Source organism: Capronia epimyces, assembly GCF_000585565.1.
Source record: "Capronia epimyces CBS 606.96 chromosome Unknown aczIQ-supercont1.9, whole genome shotgun sequence".
NCBI classification, from domain to species: Eukaryota; Fungi; Ascomycota; class Eurotiomycetes; order Chaetothyriales; family Herpotrichiellaceae; genus Capronia; species Capronia epimyces.
In genome coordinates, this window is record NW_006912912.1 from 36 (window position 1) to 21,132 (window position 21,097).

General features: G+C 51.3%; 9 protein-coding genes across 9 annotated transcripts; 5 read left to right on the top strand and 4 right to left on the bottom strand.

Annotated features, from left to right (window-relative positions):
* Positions 1 to 382: 382 nt before the first annotated feature.
* Positions 383 to 2,747, bottom strand: A1O3_08972 (AAT family amino acid transporter; the record flags this gene model as incomplete). Its single annotated transcript, XM_007739068.1, has 9 exons — positions 383 to 533; positions 608 to 861; positions 957 to 1,050; positions 1,185 to 1,650; positions 1,790 to 1,991; positions 2,067 to 2,156; positions 2,240 to 2,347; positions 2,427 to 2,574; positions 2,680 to 2,747. Coding segments are annotated over 9 exons (1,581 nt in total), but the record flags the coding sequence as incomplete, so codon positions are not given.
* Positions 2,748 to 3,845: 1,098 nt separating this feature from the next.
* On the top strand, positions 3,846 to 5,684 carry A1O3_08973 (uncharacterized protein; the record flags this gene model as incomplete). The annotated part of the gene is made up of 2 exons (XM_007739069.1): positions 3,846 to 4,703; positions 4,770 to 5,684. The coding sequence occupies 2 exons, from the start codon at positions 3,846 to 3,848 to the stop codon at positions 5,682 to 5,684; spliced, it is 1,773 nt and encodes a 590-aa protein (XP_007737259.1).
* A 60-nt stretch (positions 5,685 to 5,744) lies between these two features.
* Positions 5,745 to 6,431, bottom strand: A1O3_08974 (uncharacterized protein; the record flags this gene model as incomplete). The annotated part of the gene is made up of 1 exon (XM_007739070.1): positions 5,745 to 6,431. The coding sequence occupies one exon, from the start codon at positions 6,429 to 6,431 to the stop codon at positions 5,745 to 5,747; it is 687 nt and encodes a 228-aa protein (XP_007737260.1).
* Positions 6,432 to 7,552: 1,121 nt separating this feature from the next.
* Positions 7,553 to 10,060, top strand: A1O3_08975 (uncharacterized protein; the record flags this gene model as incomplete). The annotated part of the gene is made up of 1 exon (XM_007739071.1): positions 7,553 to 10,060. The coding sequence occupies one exon, from the start codon at positions 7,553 to 7,555 to the stop codon at positions 10,058 to 10,060; it is 2,508 nt and encodes an 835-aa protein (XP_007737261.1).
* Positions 10,061 to 10,815: 755 nt separating this feature from the next.
* A1O3_08976 (uncharacterized protein) lies at positions 10,816 to 11,760 on the bottom strand (the record flags this gene model as incomplete). The annotated part of the gene is made up of 1 exon (XM_007739072.1): positions 10,816 to 11,760. The coding sequence occupies one exon, from the start codon at positions 11,758 to 11,760 to the stop codon at positions 10,816 to 10,818; it is 945 nt and encodes a 314-aa protein (XP_007737262.1).
* A 452-nt stretch (positions 11,761 to 12,212) lies between these two features.
* A1O3_08977 (uncharacterized protein) lies at positions 12,213 to 13,989 on the top strand (the record flags this gene model as incomplete). Its single annotated transcript, XM_007739073.1, has 4 exons — positions 12,213 to 12,306; positions 12,367 to 12,777; positions 12,827 to 13,027; positions 13,112 to 13,989. 4 exons carry the CDS (start codon positions 12,213 to 12,215, stop codon positions 13,987 to 13,989), a joined length of 1,584 nt encoding a protein of 527 aa, XP_007737263.1.
* A 760-nt stretch (positions 13,990 to 14,749) lies between these two features.
* A1O3_08978 (uncharacterized protein) lies at positions 14,750 to 16,311 on the top strand (the record flags this gene model as incomplete). The annotated part of the gene is made up of 3 exons (XM_007739074.1): positions 14,750 to 15,050; positions 15,109 to 16,098; positions 16,157 to 16,311. The coding sequence occupies 3 exons, from the start codon at positions 14,750 to 14,752 to the stop codon at positions 16,309 to 16,311; spliced, it is 1,446 nt and encodes a 481-aa protein (XP_007737264.1).
* A 126-nt stretch (positions 16,312 to 16,437) lies between these two features.
* On the bottom strand, positions 16,438 to 17,721 carry A1O3_08979 (uncharacterized protein; the record flags this gene model as incomplete). The annotated part of the gene is made up of 2 exons (XM_007739075.1): positions 16,438 to 17,232; positions 17,296 to 17,721. The coding sequence occupies 2 exons, from the start codon at positions 17,719 to 17,721 to the stop codon at positions 16,438 to 16,440; spliced, it is 1,221 nt and encodes a 406-aa protein (XP_007737265.1).
* A 1,231-nt stretch (positions 17,722 to 18,952) lies between these two features.
* On the top strand, positions 18,953 to 20,947 carry A1O3_08980 (uncharacterized protein; the record flags this gene model as incomplete). The annotated part of the gene is made up of 4 exons (XM_007739076.1): positions 18,953 to 19,334; positions 19,398 to 19,475; positions 19,553 to 20,812; positions 20,874 to 20,947. 4 exons carry the CDS (start codon positions 18,953 to 18,955, stop codon positions 20,945 to 20,947), a joined length of 1,794 nt encoding a protein of 597 aa, XP_007737266.1.
* Between the last annotated feature and the right edge of the window lie 150 nt (positions 20,948 to 21,097).

Genomic DNA, 21,097 nt, shown 5'->3' on the forward strand with positions numbered 1-21,097 from the left:
TGCCTACGACCAATGAAACGCATTCATGTATTCGTGGTCGGGTGGAGACCACTACGCCGCCAGGCGATTGGCGGAGGTACGAAACGGAATGCGTTTCGCACCGACCTAGCGGGGACGGGGGACGGAAACACATTCCGTTCCGCACTCTCCTAATATGTGTAGGATAGATTATTAAGAAAAAAAAAGAGAGATTATACGATAGGTACTAATCGATATTCGATAATTAAGATTCCTTAGTACCTATCGTATAAAAAATCTTGGTTTTCTTCGATGGGTACCATAGAGTAGGATAGTAGGCCTTCTAAGCAATCCAGAACCAAACCTATTTAGATAAAAGAGATTTAGTATTCGGAATTGAAACACTTTGAAAAGAGACACACACCTTTTGCCATAAGTTCTTAGGCTGAACCTTAGGCCAGCACCCGTCCATGTCGTCGACCTCTTGTTTCCCCGTGATCAGGTCGACCTGGTCGAGTGGATGAATACGGGTTTTCTTCAGCAACTTCCAGAAGACGTAAAGGGCGGCAAATACTCTGTGGGAGAGAACAGGTAATTAGTAGGCTTTTTTTTCTTTTGGCAAAAGGTGGTCATAAATATATCTACTCACGGAATTCCCAGGTAGGAGGTCAGGAAGTCGCTGACACTCCAATGACCTCTTATAAAAACCTCAAAGCCATTGAAGAAGACGATGACCACGAAAAAGACCAGTGATGCCCATGCGAGGTACGGCTGCAGCCGGGGTCGGAGTCCGAGATCGACCATCTCGAATCCCTGGACGCTTTGGGCCTTGCGAAAGCGAATATACGCGATACAGATGGACATCCAGGTCAAAAGGCATGCCACGGTGATCAGGCTAGCGAACTGTACGTGCGACAAGCAGACATGGTTGGTTCGTCAGCTTTTGACCACCTTTTGACACTCGAGTCACAGGGGGGAGAAGTGGGATTGTGACTTACCCAGAGAAAAACATCCGATCCGGAAACCGACACGGTCATGTAAGTCAGCAGGGACATGAGAGCCGTGAGTCCCACTGCATAGATGGGGACGCCACTGCGACAGGAAGAAAAGAGATCATTGTCAACATTAACCTTGTCTCATACATCACCCTCATCATCTCAGCAGCAGAGCAGCAGTCGCCACCGCGGGAAGGTTGGGCGGGGGGTTTGGGGTGGAAAGGGCCTTACGCTTTGGTACACCGGAGGAAAATCCTCGGGGCATGGCCGTTCAGAGCAAGGGCGTACAGATAACGACTTCCGGTGTAGAGGAAGGCATTCGAGGACGACACGGCCGACGTCAAGACGACAGCGTTGATGATGGACGGCAGGACTGTGATGCCGGCATTAGTGATGCCGATCACCCACGGCGACTGCGCGGCGCCGGCGGCCCCGGAAGCCTGGGCGTGGAGCAAATGGGGGTCGTTGGCGGAGACGATCAGGCCTAGGGCTAGGGTGCCTAAGACGTAGAAGAACAAGATCCGATACACCGTCCTCCGGACCGCCTTGGGGATGTTTTTCCGGGGATTTTCCGCCTCACCGGCCGCGGCCACGACCATCTCGACCCCGCCGAACGTGAAGGCCGCGTACACCAAGACGGAGAAGACGGAAAAGAATCGACCGGAGGCACCTTGAGCCGGGGAAAGTTCTTTGATGGCTAGGAGGATGAGAAAAAGAATTGAATTAGTGAATTGGCTCTCGGTCAGCTTTCGCTCGAGTTCACCAACTTCAGCTGGTTTAGGGTCTTTTCGAGGGCGGAGGGCGGAAGAGGGCGAATGTCTGCCAGAGAAACATACCTCCGTGCTTCCAGTAGCGAAAGCCGAGCCGGTCGTGACTAGGTCCTCCACCGAGTATCAAGACGATCGAAAGGATGAGCAGGCCGACAATGGTGATAATCTTCAACGAGGCGAACACAAACTCGGCTTCCCCGAAGACCCCCACCGCAAATACGTTCAGACACAGCACCAGCACTATGATGATGGTGATCCAGGCGGCCGGCTGTTGGGGTCATGTCATCTTCTCAGCAAAACTTTGCGGCGGAGAGAGGTGGGAGCATGCGCCACATATCCATACCGTGATGTTTCTGGCTCCTTCCCAGTATTGTATGATAATGGCCGCCGCATTGATCTCAAGACAGAGCACAATGGCACAGAAGTACCAGTTCTGTAAAGACCCATGTTAGCCAAAAGAAAGTCTCGAGAGTCATTCCAAATGGTGGATGGAACGTGAACAGGTTCGTGACGTACGTTCCATCCAACAGCAAAGCCCAAAGCATCATCGACGAACCGGGTGCAAAACTGAGGGATTGCGCCGGGGATTGGGAGCCAGGTAGCCATCTCGCCCAGACTGAGCATCTAGTCAATTTTGCGATGGCAGATCGTCAGTGATTCCGGTGTATTGAACGTGCGTCTTCTCGGTATTTCTCTCTCTTACCATGCCATAAATGGCCAGGCCGGTGATGATGAAGCCGAGAAGAAGACTCAACGGGCCTGCCTTTGTCAAGCTCGACCCAATTCCAAGGAAGAGACTCGTTCCAATGGTGCCACCAAGGGCGATGAACTGGATGTGGCGGCTCTTGAGTCTGTAATATCGACAAAACACAAAATTTGTCAGCGAAGTGAACGCGTCCTTGCTTGCTAATGTTTTTTTCTGTGCCGCAAGATCTCTAGTCAAAAGTCTTTCTTACTTCCGTTTGACACCGCCATAACGACCCGCCTGTTGTGACACCACAGCTTCTTCGACAGACACCGGCATCTCGACACCGACGTCGACGGTTGCCGCTTGCTCTTGACTTTTCACGGTCATCTTAGTCTTTTCTGGTGATAAGGACAGTGACATATCGGCCGGGGACTCTTTTCCTTTGATCCTTGGAAGGTAGCCCCAAAGGACAGTTGGAACGTGGTAAGCGCAAAGACCAGAACGAGACTAGTAAAGATCATAAATCTTGTGTACTTGTGCAGTGATAGTATACCTATACTTACAACAGGTGGTCGGAAGAAAAGACTCGTCTGCCTTTTATAGATTCCTTGAATCGCAGCGTCCGTTGACCAAAATCTTGCCAAAGATACAGTTATCAGGCTGGGGTATGCATGACCTGACCTGACCAGACCTGATCCAACCTGCCCTGACTATCTTGACGTCTCTAAAGTCAGCCAGCCCACTTCTAAGCGTGGACAAGCGCACGATATGATACACCACTATGTCTTTCCATTATCGATGTATAGAGATATAGGGGTTCACCCTCTGCTGTCGTAGATAACAGTTATGTTTCTAAAGAGAGAGTGTGTCTGGCGTCCAAGTTCGGGTCGGTATAAGCTGCCACTGATGCAGGAATCATCCTTGTAGCCCAGTCGATATACCTCTATTCATGTTGAGCCCACTGGCTATCACCATAGACGGCTAGCTTCCCGAAGCCAGTGATCAAAAGAAACTAGCCGAGACAACATCGGCTCTTATTTTTCGCCATATACAATGTAGAAATACTGTATTGGAGCTAGCACCAATATGGCTCCCCTTCAAGTAGCGCCTTCCCGTATCAGGCTTAGAGATCGTCTTGGCTGTAGAAAGTCTAACCCTATTTCAACAAAAATGAAGTTGATGGCGATGAGTCATATCAGCCGAGATGTCCTAGAGGAAGTAAAGCTAGACCGGATTTGACAGGAAAGAAAGTTATAGCGACGGACGCCATTCAGCGACGGACGCCATTCAGCGACGGACTATGGTTGGCCATGGCAAACCCGGTACTTGGTATGTTTTCCGTCGGATGGCTGTCTGTTCTTTTCTTATCAACCAAAGATATATGCTCGCTGTAGAGTTCCTCAACGCGCGAATCTGGATGCTGAATTCGAGTCGATGGGCAAGCCGCGAGTGCCAGCGCGCGCTCTCCCGAAGTGGCCACGACAGCGCAATCGCACCTTCACCGGGTGTTGGACGTGTCGGTCGCGCAAAGTGAAATGTTCAGAGGAGAAGCCCGTCTGTTCCGTCTGCCAACGCCTCGGCCTGGCCTGCGGCGGATATGGACCGAAACTGGTGTGGGTGGAAGACGACAACCTACCATACAAGTCCGACGGTCGCAGGACGATGCTGTGCGGTTCCACATGGAAACCCTACGAAGTGCTCGACTCCGAGCTCGTGGACTTCCTGATCGATCATTGCGACGAAGAGGCGAGCAGTGGTTATAAATCCTCTCGCGGCTTTCAGGTCTCATCGAGGACAGTCCCCGTGGAGGTGAACCCCTTCACTGTGTTCAGGGTGGGCGACATCCATACGTATCGCCCAAGCTCAGGTCGACAAACCCCGTCGTCGTCGCCGTCACAGTCCCGGTCACCCTTGCTGTCGCTGTCGCCGTCGCCGAATAACTTGATCTATGACTTTGACCGAAGTGCAGCAGAAAAGCATCTATTCCACCACTACGTCAACCATGTGGCCTTGCTCATGATGCCCTTCGAGCATTCTCGCAATCCCTGGAGGTTGTCTTATCCCGCAGTGGCTCTGCATCGCTCATCACCGGGTCAGAGAGCTCTGTACAATGCGCTGCTTGCCCATTCAGCCTTCCATCTCTCGCAACTGTCGGTCAACAAGCAGCCCATGTCAGTGCTGGCGGTGAAACACTACAACCGAACAATCCGTCTTCTAATGGAGAGCATTGGTCACCGCGACAGCCATTATGCCGAGACAGTGGCCGCCATCATGACACTTTTGATGGCTGAGGTATGTTGCTGTTCACTTACCAAGCTCTCCGACATACTGTGAGTGTCTAACCGATAACTTCTGTAGACATATAGTGGGCAATCACGAAGATGGAGGCATCACTTGAACGGGGCATGGTCACTCCTCCAGCAAACCCAGACCCAGGGCCTGAAGCCCTGGCTAGAATCCGACTTTGCCTGCTTCTCTACCCAAAGTCTCTACATAATCAGAGTTATCGACCGAACTGCAACAACAGTCTCCGATGGGTTAGACGAGCCGTTGTCAAGTGTTGATTGCGAGGACATATTCAATCGCCCCTCCACTCAAGAAACGTCATTTTCGTCAGCCATTAGAGCAACGCCGGGATTCGGCTTCACCATCGGGGCCACCAAGAGCATCATCGAGGCGATATCCAAGATAACCCTGGCTGCGCACCAACTCCAAAGGCAGCATGCAGGTGTATCGCTGGACGTCGATTTGATGAGCATTCTATCTAATCTGCGCGATACCGAGAGAATGCTCGAGACAGAAAGTCAGGACCTTGATATTCTTCTTCCCATGAAAGACGGCCCTGTTCAGCAAGCGCATGTATACCACCAGCTCAAAGCCTTTATCCACGCAGCACACATCTACCTATACCGTGTGATCTTCGATCTACCGCCGCGAAATCTGCAGTGGCACATCAGCCAGGCCTTGCAGCATGCGTCTGCCTTCTCAGGCAGCGACCGCCTCGGGAAGACCAATGATAACTTTTCGCTGTGGCCGGCTTTCATTGCCGCGGTGGAGGCGTATAGTGATGAAGACATGCTGCTGGCGCGGTCCTGGCTGGACTATGCTCTTTCATTCGGACTCGGGAGTCGATTGCTGATCAAGAAGGTGGTCGAAGAGGTGTGGATGAGGAGGAAAGACGTGGCTACCGATTTGGCGGCAGATCCCGGTGTGGTATCCGTAGACTGGAGAGAAGTCATGCGTGACTTGGACGTGGTTGTTCTATTGATATAGAACTGCTGAGCGAGGCGAAGTTGTATGTAATATATACCCATATTGTATTACAAGGTACTACTACACCACGGGTTCCATGCTTGCCGCCCATCTCGGTTGGATGAACAGAGCAGTTGCTTCCACTGCGACATCCTTTTCCTCCTCTATATGAGAATTTTCGATGCCCTTCCCTTCTTCGTCCTCTTCAATAAGAATGATGCTGGCTTGGACCCAAGCTTTGCGTCCGTCGATGCGATCAGTCACGGCTCGAACCGCGACCACGCTGTCCACCCTGACGGGCTTTTTGTAGTTCATCGACAGATTCACCGTGACGCCAATCCGTTCCGGCAGGCGCCCGAAACACGCCCGGCCCATACACTCGTCCAACAAGACGGCGAGGAACCCGCCGTGGACAAGGCCCACGTGGCCCGACAGCTGGGGCCCGAGATGGTAGAAGGCGAGCAACGACCCGGCGGTCTCGTCAATCAGGACTATCGGCGGTACGGAGATGCGTGACGGCCCCGACAGCGTGCTGGCTGTGAGATGGCTGGGCAGAGCCGACGCCGATACTTTGAGGAGTGTCCGTGTTCGCGTCGCCATGTTTTTGTTTTCGGCTTCAAATTTTTGTCGCGTGACCGACTTAACCACTGCTGCCTGTAGACGTCCTTCTACTACCTCTTCTTCTGTCTTTTGGAGAGATGGGGCTAGAGAAGGAGGAGCTTGTGTGGCCACTGGCTCTTCTTGGTTCTGGTTCGGTGAGCTACCCATATTTGTTGTGCGAGATCCTAGCAAAGCCTGAATGATGAATAAAACGACACCTGTATTAGGGGTGCGATTTGCTTGTTGTACAAATACAAAATCCAAAAACAAGCATAGTCCTTGGGACCGCTGGGTTATGTACGATGAACCAGGTAAAGGCGTGTACATTCGCCGAGTGGTAGGACAGGCCACCGACCTAGGTGTGTACCATTTTCTGCGACATACAATATGCACAGGCATCCAAACTAGTAGTAAATTGTCTTATCTTCTTGCTGGGACTAGGAAATTTGCGGTACAGTCGAACCGGTGACTCCGGCGGTTATCCACGGTGATGGACATAATGTGACAAACACGTATGTCCAGGACAGTCAATTTCGGGCCGGTATGAGCTGCCATGAAGGGGAAGGGGAGCTCGGGGCTTGAACGAGTCCTCCACACACACACACACACACACCTGTAATACGTACTTACTAGGTATCATTATTCTTCAGAGAAAACAACAGGCGGGGACCTGGTGCTAGACAATGGAAATGGGACGATTAGGCTTACCCAGGATCCATATCCCTGTCCATGTCGTCAACTCTCGGGAGCTCTCAAGATACAACTAGATCGAAATGTGGGTCGGTCAGCCAGGGATCGTGTTATTTGATCGGGTCCACCTCTCGTCGCTATAAGATGCACTTTTTGCCCAGATCAGGTCGAAAAGCATTTCAATCCCTCAAAGACCAAAAGGGTTTGATCCAGATGGTCCCTGATCGTGCACAGTGTTCAAGGACTGGTTCGGAGTGTACTACAACTCCGTACAGTAGTAGACAGAACCCCACACTCCACTGAAAGCCTGACAAGAACAAGGTGGATGATGTCCTGGCCGGTTACGATTGGGACCAATATAGATGCCTAGATGAAAGCACGATGAACAAGTGTTCCAGTATTTTCGGACTGTCACTGCTAACTTGTTAATATAAAGACAAGGGGAAAGCACCCACTTGGGATAGGATTGAATTGTCTTCAACTCTCCTGTGATCATCCCAGTGACTAGAGCTTTGGGGTGGAACACTCAAGTATATCCTTACCAGTTCACACCCAACCACAGCCAAAATTTGCCCCCTGGATACCATACATACCGTATGATGGGATCACTACAACCACCACGGGCAGTCGAGCCCCCAATCCTGGTGTCCCATCCGTCGACCAACATCGTCAAGATCACGCTGAACAGACCGAGATCGCTCAACGCCCTCAACGTCGCCCTCCTCAACGGTTTGGTGGATGCCCTGGCCACCGCCCATGCCGAAGGCAGGAGAATAATTGTCCTCGAAGGCGCCGGCGACCGGTCATTCTGTGCCGGCGAAGATCTGAAGGAAACACTGGCTCCACGAACCGGCGGTACCGACGAGCTCCGGCAGTCCTTCGCCCGACTGCAGGACATCACTCGGCTCACGTCGTCGTCCGAGGCCCTGGTCATCGCGGCCGTCCACGGCTTTGCCATCGGGGGCGGAGCCGAGCTGGCCCTCGCCGCGGACTTTGTCATCGGCGGGCCTAACCTCAAGTTCAAGTTCCCCGAAGTCCCCATCGGCCATGCCGCCACGGGCGGCATCACTTTGCGATTGACGTACATGGTCGGCCTGCTCAAGGCCAAGGAACTCCTTCTTCGCGGCCGCTTCGTCGAAGCCGAAGAAGCCCTGAAGATCGGACTCTTAACCGAGGCAGTGGACGATCCTAAAGCCCGAGCGCTGGAATTGGCCTCTCAATTGGAAAAGCTACCGGCCATCTCGGCCAGGAGCTCCAAGGCCAGTTTGGAGAGGTCGGTCTTTACAAACATGGAGGCTGCCTTGGCCGACGAGGTTAACGTGGCGACGTGGTGCTTTTCCCAGAGTGACGCAGCGAAAGCATTTGAGAACTTTGCAAAGCGAAGTCAGCGGGCAAAAGGTCCTGGTGCTGGTGCTGACACTGGCCGTATGGCTGAAGCAGACTCAAAGGACCAACATCGGTCGAATGGCCAGCTGGCTCTGCCCGTGATGGAGGCTGGCCCACATGCAGCAGGGCTGGATCAGCAGAGTCAGGACTACCTCGCATCTGTCCGAGACATCAAAGACATTAACGTCGCCCTGGAACATGCCACCAAGAAGTTCGGCCATCGGACTTTTGTCCGCACAGGCAGGAAGGACTACAGCTTCACCCAGGTGGACGAGTCGGTTGGCAAGCTCGCCGGTGGACTGGCGTCGCTCGGGATCGGACCAGGAGACCGGGTTTTGGTCATGATGCGGAACAGTATCCAGATGGTGGAAATATGGCTGGCGACCAACCGACTGGGAGCGACCTGGGTGCCGATCAACGTCGAGCTGAGGTCGGTGACCCTCGAACACGTGGTCCAAAGTGCCGCTGCAAAGGTGGCCATCGTGGACGCCGAATTCCTCGCGGTACTCAAGTCGACCCAGCTCGACGACGATGAGCCTCTCCCAGTATACGTCAAAGGTGGTGACTCTCAGGCTCCCAACCATCTCGCCACACTGTACACATTGGGCGAAGCAGTCAAGTCGGCTCGACCAGTCAAACCCTCAGACACGGCGGCCTTTCTGTACACCAGCGGGACGACGGGGAAGTCGAAGCCGTGCAGCCTTTCGCATCAGTACTTCATTCTCCAAGCCATGGCCCTGGTGGAAACATTCGGGCTGAGGGGGGACGATGTCTTGTACTGCCCCTTCCCGCTGTTCCACGCCGATGCGACCGCCTTGACCACAATCCCGGCCATCCTTTTGGGCGCGACGGCGGCCCTCTCGGCGCGATACAGCGCCAGCAGGTTCTGGTCGGAGATCCGGGAAACCCAGGCCACCGTTTACGACTTCATGGGCGCCACCCTGGCGCTGACTTACAAGCAAAAGCCGAGCCCGGAGGATCGAAACCATCGTGTCCGGCTCGCGTGGGGGGTCCCCATCCCAGCCTTTGCGCCCGACTATGAAGCGCGGTTCGGCCATCCGCTGTACACTCTGTACGGTAGTGTCGAAGCCAGTCTGCCGATCATGCAGCAGGGCCCCCGCGTCCCGGGGTCGTGTGGGACGCTGCGCCGCGGTTACCAGATGCGCATCGTGGATCCGGACGACAACGAAGTGGCCCCCAACACTCCAGGGCAGCTGCTCCTGCGCAGCGACATCCCAAACGCCTTCTTCCAAGGGTACTTCGGCAACTTGCCGGCCACCGTCGACGCCTTTCGCAATCTGTGGCTGCACACGGGCGATCTCGCCAAGGTGGACGAGCACGGCAACGTCTACTTCGTCGGGCGGGCCAAGGACCTCATTCGGCGCCGCGGGGAGAACGTAAATGCGGCCGAGGTCGAAGAAGAGTTTCTCCGACATCCCGACGTCGTCCTGGCAGCGGCGTTCGCCATCCCGTCCGAACTTGGAGCCGGGGCGGAAGAAGACGTCAAGGTGGCGATCAAGCTGCGGGACGAGAGCACGCTCGACGAGGCCGCCATGTTCGACTGGTCCGTCCGACACATGGCACGGTTCCAGGTCCCCTCTGTTATCGAGCTCGTGCCCGAGCTGAAAAAAACCCCGACGGGGAAAGTCGAGCGGATCTGGCTCAAGGCCCAGGGCGGCAAACGCTTCGACATCCGACAATGGCAGCAGGCACTGAAGTAGATTTCCAATTCATGAAATACGAACGTAAAAATGAACCTGAATACGGTGTTGTTTCATCCGGAGCCCTGTTGACCTCCAAATGTCAGCCGAAGGATGATGACTTAACTCTGTTCCGCCTTGTCTCGTGTGATTGCTTCACCCCCAATACCTCCCACACTCTGATGATTGTAACCCTTTCGCACTCGGTTGCCCGAAACCATTCCACGCCCCCTTGCAGTGCCCTTGACCATCGGATGGGTACAAGGCCCCAGTCCCCCCAAAAAGCCTTGGTGATCTCGACAGCGATTCCTTTCAACGGGTACCCGACAAATCCTTTTGCGGCCGCATAGAATTTGACGCGTAAACCGAGCAATCCTTTGCAGGTCCCCTCGGCCAGTCCAACCAGCCCGTTCTTCTTCCAGCCTCGCGCGGGCTGCGTGATGAGACCAGCTATGCCGTCACCGATGCCGAAGACAAAATCCTGCTCCAAAGAAAAGGAAATACTCACATGGCAGCCTCAAGGGGAGAAAACCCTTAATAGACCCGATAGCGCAAAAGTGGCCCTAATCAAAACAGCGAGCATATGGTGGCGAGAATCTGGAAAGTTCCCAAAACTACACGTTGATAGTATAAAACGAGCGGACCAGGAATTTTACCCACTGATTTCATAAGGATACGCCTTCGCTCTAAAATCTAGGCCTCGTATACGAGCCAACTCTTAGATTAACACAATGGAGCGACTTCTCAGCTCTAGTTCTATAAAATCAAGTTTGTGATCATGCGGGTTCTGGATAGGCTATCCCTAACAGTTGATCGCCTGCGTTTACGCATAGACTCGTCAGCAGATAAAGTATTTCGCCCGTAGCATCACTGGTGCAAGTGGCTTGTACGTTATTGAACGCATCGCGAATTTCTCCTAGAGTGTCTCCTGCTGTGATCTGTGAACCCACTGCAATCCGAGGATACCAAAACCCATCGACTGGCGCTATAGGAACAGATAGCTTGACGAATTTCGGTTGAGAGCAAGGTGCTGCCGCGGGCATGAGCTTGAACTTCAGCATACCAAGGTGGGCCATGGCCCTTAAGACGCCATCAAAATGCATTGCGACGGTGTCCTCAGACCAAATGCCGTTGTGGCCAACTTCGAGAGTCAAAGCTGGTATTCCGAGCTGTCCTGCGGCTGCCGAGGCAGTTCGCCTCGCCGCGTGCGTGGCAACAATCGTCTCAAAGCCCAGTGCTACGGCCAATTCTCTTGAACATTTGCTGTCTGAGTTGCAGATGACGAAAGGGTTGAGATCCTCATCAAGGTCGCCGCCGTGAAGGTCGAGATATGCATCACACTTGGGAAAGGCTGCCGAGATCCAGAATGCCAGGCGTTGGCTTGCAGAGCCGTCCGCACGGCCTGGGAATTGTCGATTGAGGTTCTTGCCATCTTCAGGCATGATGTAGATGCTTCGAGACCGGTATCCTGTGATGTTGACCACTGGGAGAACAATCAGAGTTCCATGTAAACCCTCCACGTCCAAACGCATCAGACGTAGAGCGGCTTCGATTGACGACACTTCGGAGCCATGAACTCCTGCAGTCACAAGCAATACGGGCCCGCCTTGCTGGCCACCTTCGAGAATTGCGTACGGTATCTCCGGTCCGCCCTCAAGAGGCGTGATGAGACCTTTCGTGATGCCAGCCGTTCCAGTGCTAAAATTAGGCAAAGTCGCCATATCTTTTTTTTTCTCATCAAAGATAACAGATTTTTACAAAGTATCGAATATGGACTCAAAAGAAAATTAGAGCACCTACATATATCTACCACGTATACCCATTTTCAGCGTGTTTTTGCTGGTACTCGTACTGCATACATCCAGCGGCTGCTAGCGTGCTGTTTGACATTTGCTACCCCAGGGGTATGGCCAAGTCTCCATAATGGGCGATTTTGGGATTTTATCAAGTAGGCATAAGCGAGATAAGCCATAAAAATCTCTCGCGCTAAACGGAATGATGAGAGCAAGCCCGTAACCTGCAATGATTGGTCGGAATCGAAATGGAGCGGGGAAGAGCTGGGTAAGAGCCGGGGGGGCCAGTATCGCACCTCTCATGGTCATAATGTTCTCTTTCTTCCTATGAACACGCGACACTCTACCTTGTATAATGTCTAAGGAAGCCCAAGCTCAGCATGGGTCCCATGAAGAGGTTCTACGGCCGCCGCAAAGTCCCTCGATCACGCTCAGGATGTAGTGCTTGTCGTCAGCAGAAGCTGAAATGTAATGGTGGGTCTAGAGTTTCCTTTACTCCTAGGATAGACATTGGTCACAACTAAACATAACCAGAGGCGAAACCGCGCTGTCAACGCTGCATTGCTACTGGAAGAGAGTGCTCGTATGCTGTGACTCTGACCTGGAATGTCCCTTTGGGCGCCCATGGAATCGAAGTCGAGCGCAACGGGCAGCCCCATGAGGCACCACAAGGGGCCGCCTTTTTTGACACGCGTTCACAGGTCAGCTTCATCAATACCACTTTTGAAGACTTTCGACCTCTCTACTCGGTCACATGTCGATCGTCTGTCCCAGCAGAGGATATTGAATTACCGAATCACCACCATGAAGCACAAGACCTTTCGTCACTCTCACAAGAGGAAGAGGATTGTCCAAGTCTTCCTGCTGCCGCAGTGAATACCCTGGTGACTTCTCCTGCTTTCTGGGTGCAAGTGGACGGTCAGGCTTTGCACCTGCTTGAGTTTTGTAGGTACACCGAGTAAAGCGACCATGATATGGAACTAATATATGCAAGACGTATACAGAATGTGCCCCGCCTTTGCGCTCAGAGGCAACGGCGACCACGGTTACGGACATATCATACTTCCCCTGGCAAGCTCCTCGACCCTCGTTCTTAAATGTGTGCTTGCTGTTGCTGCTTCGTTCTTGCAACTACACAGTAGTCATTGGCGCACTACTGCTCTGGAAAGTCGGGGCTCTGCACTGCGTCAATTTGGTCAGTTGCTGCGTTCAGTGTCTCCCCAAACTTCCAAGACGGAGATATTAATCAGTGTTTTGTTACTTTGCCTTCGCGATGTAGCTGATGGGTGTCGGCCTGAGTGGACGAAGCACCTGGACGCTGCAAACTCAATTATCAAGGCAACATATCTCGCAGAGGACGTGTATCACGACAACACGGTGCTGTCGTTCATTGCTCAATACTTTGCAGAACACAATGTTAGAGCATACGCAGCACTCCCGACCTCAGACCGGGGGCAATACCTCCTAAGTAACAGTCTCTTCTGGCTGGAAAAAATACAGAATCCCACCAACGAGATCAATCCCAGCATCGGTTGTTCAACTGAACTCATGATTATAACACTTGAGATCTGTCGTACAATCCGTACTCAAGCATGGAGTAGTGATCTTCTCGCGGCCGAGCGACAGAATTGGATTTCTTCGACACAATATCGTCTGGATACTCTTGTCCAAGTTGTAAGCAGTCATTCCGCAACACGGGAGGATTACACTGATACCCAGCCTCTTGTCAATGCTACCACACAATTGGCGGAAGCTTGCTGGCATGCAGCATTGATTTTGCTGGGATATCTAAAGTCCAGTCCCCTAGATCGAGAATTCGCTTCAAGTCACGTCGACCATATCATCAACATACTGGACCAAATGTCATGGGATGAAACCGGTCAACGAGCAAGCTGGGTATGGCCACTTTTCATTGCGGGATGTCATGCCACCGCGGATCAAGATCGGTCCTCGATTTTGCGCCAATTTGAGAAGATCGAAGGAGCCAGACGCTTCGGACACGTACCATCAGTGAAGAAAGTCGTTGAGTGGGTGTGGAAACAAGCAGATTTGAGGACAGAGTTGCCGATGACGCTTGTCGAAATTCCATCTGGCGGCGTGGGCTTTGTTTGGGACCGCGCCATGGCTGCTGTTGGGCAGACCTTGTGCTTAACTTAAGTAGGTTCTTAGGTTTAGATTACGCCTCAGACATTGATTCCGGTCTACGTTGTCTCTGCCCACTGTATAAAGCACCAAGTCATGCTTGTAATGTAACGGATCCTGTGTTTGGCGGGGCCAACCTCAACTTTCTTCACCATATACTCGCATCAAGAAAGGCGTTGCGAGATTGTTGTTGTGATACTAAAGAAGCTCCAAGCGAGATAAGTGTCACATGTTGCAAACCAGTGGAAACCCAATCTCCCAGGAATGACTGATATGAAACAACAATCAATTACATCCTACATTAGGCACTATCCGGATATTGTGTATACAGAGTTTGTGTTTTTGATGTACACTGATGCCTTCCGGTCGAGTGACCATTTCAAGTTACCAAGCGGCATGTTCTCCCCACCCGAAGTCTCATCCTCTTACGGAGCTCCAAGTCCTTCAAACGGCGTTCATATGCGAGATCTCAAATCTAGCTTCCCGAAATCATATCGAAAATCTAGGGTTCTTCTGGTCAAGGAACTATAAGCGAGATTCTGGCACTGTATACTCACATCAAATATTTAGTGGAGAGCATTATGGAGTCACTAACCTCACAGTCGCAGGATATATTATGTGGAAGATGGCTTATAATTCCAGACCGTGTCTTACCGTGTTAACTAGCCTCCTTATAAAAGTCGGTCCAAAGATTATACTACACACAGCAGCCATCTCAAGATCGCCCTGATTCCGGTCATTCTAGTGTTTCTTGAGCAAATAACGAGGTTTTGCAATGGCAGCTACACTTGATTCACCCTCGACCCCTGAGCTTGCATCATTAGCGGCACCTATGGACAATCCATGTCTAAGTAAGTGGCAGCGGTCTACACGTGCATGCCAACTCCTCAATGTAAACAGGAATGTGCCTGTGAGAAGCAAGTCTGAATACGTGGTGCTCGGATCTGGCTTGTCAGGAGCACTTACAGTGTTCAACCTGCTCGAAAATGGGGTCAAAGGTAGCGATGTGTTAATACTTGAGGCCCGAGAGTTAGCTGGGGGCGCGACGTCGCGCAACGCGGGCCATATACGCCCCGGTGAGTTCGTGCTATTAACGAGGGTTAACTTGCGCATACGTGCTGATTCGTTTCTCAGATCCCTTACGAAGCTTTACAAGACAGGCTGCAATCCATGGGGTGGAACAGGCTGTCAGGATTATTGAAAGCGAACGTCAAGTGTTTGAGAAACTCACGGATTTCATTGAAAAGTACAAAATTCCGTGCGACCTCGACAAGACGACAACTCTCGATGTCTGTATGACGCCGTTTTTTGTCGACTACAACGCCTCTGCTTTGAAACGGCTGAAACAGGCCAAGGCAGATACATCGGACATTCGGGTTCATGAGGGCCCAACGGCAGAAACTGCGTCCAGGATATCTGGGGCATTGGCAGCGTATGAGTGGCCAGCGGCTTCTGTTCATCCAGCACTACTAACACATTGGATACTGCAATCGGTAGTATCAAAAGGTGTCACAATCTACACCCATTGTCCCGCGCTGAAAATCAAGGAAAGTCCAAAAACATCGTTAGTATTGTCACCTGTGGAGCCGGCAACAACAACATGGGATGTCCAGACTCGCCGCGGAACAATTACAACTTCGAAAGTTATACACTGCACCAACGCCTATGCTGGATTGCTTCTCCCGGAGCTTTTGCCTTTAATCACCCCCAAAACCGCACAGGCTCAAAGTGTGGTTCCACCGCCTGCGCTGTCAGGGGACAGGAAGCTGCATCAAACTTATCGCATCAATTACGCCTTACTGCATGGGTACAGTCTGATTCAGAGCCCTGGGGATGGCAGTATAGTCCTCGGTGGTTCGTTGGTCAACCCGACCCTGTCTCAAAAGTCGTTGGACTCCATTATTGGAATGGATGATCGTTCTGCCAACATGGAAGTGGCTCGAGACCGAGTACTCAATTTCCAAAAATGCTTTCTTTCCGGAGCCAGCATGAACAACATCCTTGGCCAAGGCCTCGAACATTCATGGTGCGGAATCATTGGTGAAACGACCGACTTTGTACCTTTCGTCGGGGGTTTGCCTGGAAGAGAAGGCCAGTTCATTTGCGCAGGCTTCAATGGATTTGGTGAGCATACACATCTTATAGGATAGTTGCTGGATCGAGCTAATGTGTTCCTGGTCAGGTATGGTGAACATTCTCACCTGCGCAGAAGCTGTCGCCAAAATCACCAAGGGTATGAGCTTCAGGGACACTCTGTTGCCAGACTGCTTTGAGATTACGGGGGAGAGACTAGCGAGGATGAACAAGTCGAAGGCCCCAAACCGTCCTTATTTGTAGATCGATATTAAGATTTAGGCATATGGGAGTAGAATACTTAAAGGATTTAAGGTGACAATTACAGAAGCCAGGGATCACTTTTGCGATTGCTTTCACACATATTAACAAGATATTCAAAACCTTGCTCTACAGACGCGCTCCGAGGACGACATCCGCCAACTCCTTGACCAATCTTCCTTTCATCGCCCCTGTCAAGGCCTCAATATGCTGCTCTCTCCAAGCCCATCGTTGTTCGTACTCACTATCCAGTTTGCTCTCGATCAAGTCTGCGACATATCTGCCTATAATAGGCAGAAACTTGAACCCATGGCCCGAGCCACCACAAGCAACGACGAGTCCGTCGTAGGAAGGTACACGGGATATCAAGAAGTGGCGATCCCCCACCATCCCGTCCCAGCATATTTTCATATCAAAGAATTCTTTATGCTCAAGACTCGGTGCCACCATTCTCAATATGTGGCGGATGCCGTGTTCAGCTTCTGTTGGAATACCTACACTCAGCCATGGCCCAGCCGCATTGGTGTATGAGATGATGCCCCAGCCCATCTTCATCAATCCAGTGGAATCTGGAGGAAAGAAGTAGCCATGGTTATGAAGGTTGACGACAGGATGATTGGCCCATACTGCCTGCTGATCTGGGGTCAGCCGCCAGTGTGCCACACACCACCCGATTGATGCAACCATAGAGCCTGCTTTGACATGCTTGATGACATGTGCACCTGTCGCAAGGACAACCTTGGGAGCATGGTAGGACGTGCCATCGACTGTACGAACTCCTACAACTTTCGGTACTGACTCTGTGTCTTTGAAAAGAAGAGTTTCCAAAGCCCCTGGCGGTCCGCTGATAAATTCACCTCCTCGGGCCCGGAACTCGCTCAGAGCTGAGAGCATTGCTTGTCGTGCATTGGCCCAGCCTGCCTCCTACAACAGAAAAAGCATCAGAAAATGGGTCTGTTCTGTCTTCTCGACTGAGCAAGGACTCACTGGATTGTAGTATAGGTCCCAACCATTATCTAAACTTCCAGATAATCCGGGCCATTTACTCTTTATATTTGAAAAATCCATCATCCGAACATTCTGGTGACCAAGTTGCTTTTGTGTTTGAAGTGACTTGCGCACAAAGGTCCCTCCTGGCATGTCAGCGACAAGAAATCCCGACTGATGGTAGGCAGGACTGAAAGTTGAATCGTGGCGCCACTGTTCTATCGCTTCGAGTCCGAGTTTTGCATGGAAAGGATCGGGATAATCTGCACGAATGATCCTCGAAGAGTCTTGCGAAGCGGCATCTGAGTAGGGTAACGGCTCGCGGTCGAGAAGAATAACTTTGCCCATATTTCTTCGCCGAAGATGTAGTGCGGTCGAAAGTCCAAAGCAACCGGCACCCACAACGAGAATATCGCACTCCGGCATTTTCAATCCCCAATTTCTCTAGAGGCCAGGTGATCTTTTTGATAGATGCGCCAAAAATGTGAGCTGCTAGGCAGAGGCAAAGTGAGTTAAGGAGCTACTAATGATGCTTGATGGAGGACAAGGATACAATATACTGTGATGTAACGGCCGTGACTCGGTAGTGGATGAGAAGTGACACAGTGCCGAAAGATTCGAGCAACAAAAGTCGGTGGTCAATACGCCCACTGATTCCGAGGCACTCAAAATGAAACGATATCGTTAATGAAACAGTTAATCTAGAATCCATTGAACAGTGACTTCATGGTAGAACAAGAATCGTGGCGTGTAACAAAACAGAATAACTAACTAGTTGCCACCATACAACAGGGTTTTGCAAGCGAGATAGGCTTCACTCATGCGTGACAATAAGGGGTTGAGAACGAATACTCCGTACACTTTTCGATTAAGGATTCAACTCAGAATAGGGCAGTTAAGCGAGATAAGAGTAGGATCGTAAAAGGTTGGTATAGCAAGTATTCTGGACCGAGTACTCTATAACCGAATCGTATAACAACAAGGGGTCTAGGTAGATGATATAGAACCTTTTAAATCTATATGGAAAGATAAGATTAGTTTCGCACAAAAGTGGGTATAACAAATAAACTAGGATCTAAACTTCCCTGACGCCAATAATTCTACATGGCCTGGATGACACAACCTTCATCAAGTAGTCCGAAGAGAGATACAGTATGTTTGTAGTTGCCACAATTAACTCTTGGCGTGATTTAGGTCAAAATAGGCGAACATTAGACTCCCACACATATCACCACTACCGATCTCGCCTATGGGTGACAGTTGATGAATCATGACATTCTTAGCCAACCTTTCACCACGTACCGGCTGACTTCCCCCTAACGTACTCCGTAGACGTAGATGAGTTGCCTCAAATAGTGCGTCCCGCGAGCTAACTGTGAATTTCTAACCCGGAGTCGAGTATGGGGATCAACTTATCAGAGCTTCGAGCCATGCAAGCCGGCTCCTGAAATTTAATCTGGCTTATCTCGCTTTGAGTAGCCGTGTGTTCTACGGAGTACAACAGCCACACAGCGTACTTCTTTGGAGCGCACAGACCTCGGCATCGTTTATGATGTCCCTTGTGCCTCCCCAAATTCTATAAAACTAACATAACTCACATAACTATGCCTGTGCTGAACAGAAAAAGTTGTTCCATCTGATCCTGGAAGCGCGCACTATGGATGACAAGATTCAACCAACTGAGGCTGTTGTAACCTCACAAAATGCGACTGAGGGTGAGACAATCACCACACTCATCAAACCTCAACACCGGAAGCTACATGATTCCAACGTGACTTTTGAAGAGTATCACTACTATGCACAGAAGACAAGAAGGGAAGAAGATTCCTGCTCCGAAAACCCAACACAGGGATGGCGGTCGGTCATTTCGTGGGGGCGATCCTCCAATCGCCCTTCAGCTCAAGACGAGGCTGTTGTGCAAACCGGGCCTGTGATTTCAGCCAAAACCTCAACGACAAAAGTTCAAACCAAATTTGATATCTCAGACAAGGAGTGGACGAATGCGAGTCGGGCATTTCGCACAGCTTCTTGGGGCGCTTGTAAGTACTTATATCATATATATTCCGAGTGGGTGCCAATCAGCTGAATCACTTATTGGATAGGCTTCTACTTGATTACGACCGATATATTGGGCCCATTTGGCGTGGCCTACTCACTCGGCACTTTAGGCTGGGGGCCAGGTGAGTGAAACCCCCTCCCCTTTTCCATACCAGAAGGGAGCCCACCCTGAGGCAGCCTCGCAGACTGACTAAGTCAGGCATCGCATTGTACACTGTGTTTGGGTTCCTCGCAGGCTATTCGGGCTACCTGGTCTGGCGCGTTTTCCTCGGTGTCGACAGTTACGAATTCCCAGCGCGGAACTATGGTGACCTCGGTTTCCGGACGTGGGGACGAACCGCTCGTCATATCACCAATTTCGCACAAGCACTTGCAGTGCTTTTGATCCTCGGCCAAATTACCATCCAATATGGACAAAACATTTCTTCCGTCTCCCGGTATCGCCTCTGCTACGTTGTCTGCCCAGTCCTCTTTGTTTGCACGGGTTTCTGTCTTTCGCAGATCCGTACACTCAAAGCATATGGATTGGTCGCCAATCTAGCAGTCTGGTTGAATATGCTGGTCATCTTCATCAGCATGGGTGTGATCGCGAATTCGCCCCCGAACTATAAGATTGCAGTTTTGGGATCGGCTGGAAGTGCTGTCGATCCTTCTACTATCACTCCCGATGCCGCCGGCAACTATCCATCCGTCATGCATTATGGAGGTCTGCCTTCCAACAGTCTAGTCGGCTCGATCAACGGTCTCCTGTCTGGTGTTTTGGCTTATGCTGGCGTGCAGCTGTTCGTGGAATTCTTGGCCGAGATGAGGCGACCTCGTGACTTTCTCAAAGCCATGTGGGGTGCTCAGATGTTCATTTACACCGTCTACCTCGTTTATGGGTGCTTCATCTACCATTTCCAGGGCCAGTACAGCTTTTATCCCAGTTACCAAGGCGTCAGCGCATATGGATGGCAAACAGCAGGCAACATGCTCTCGTTGCTCGCCGCACTGATCTGTGCCGGTCTATATGGCAACATAGGAGTCAAGGTCTTTTACAACTCGGTTTTGGCCGACGCTTTCAATCTCCCATCTTTGACGTCCAAGATGGGCAAAATCCTTTACGCTGCTATCGTTCCGGTTTGGTGGATGATAGCATTCATCATAGCTGCGGCGATACCAGACTTCGGTGGGTTTGTCAGTGTCATCTCAGCATCTCTATTGTTGACCTTGACATACACCATGCCACCACTGTTTGCATTGGGCTACGACATGCAGAGAAACGCTATACGTCCCAGTATTGGCGAAGGCTTTGACGTCAATACTGGCCGAGTGCTGAGGAATGAAACAACGGTCCAACGATTGGTTCGCGGCTATTTCAGTGGTGGCTATCTGCAAGTCGCCATCAACATCTGGCACACCATCTATGCTTTGGCGTCGTTATCCATGTGTGGACTGGGCATGTATGCGGCCGTACAAGGTATGTATCTGTAGCCCCCGCGAACTGTGCCGGCTGCAACTTACTGATTATTCGCCGAAAGGTCTCATTGATGCTTTTGAGATTCACCAGCTGAATGCATTCTCGTGCAAATCACCTCTCAATCTCGATGCATAACAGGAAAACAGCATCCAAGACCGCGCTAAATTCGATCATATCAGAGATCAGCGTACTATAGATGTGATCGTTGCAGAGTCAAGAAGGCGAAGGTACATATTCAATGATACGAAGAGTGGCTTTGGGCCAACCGCACCCAGTGTCCAGTGT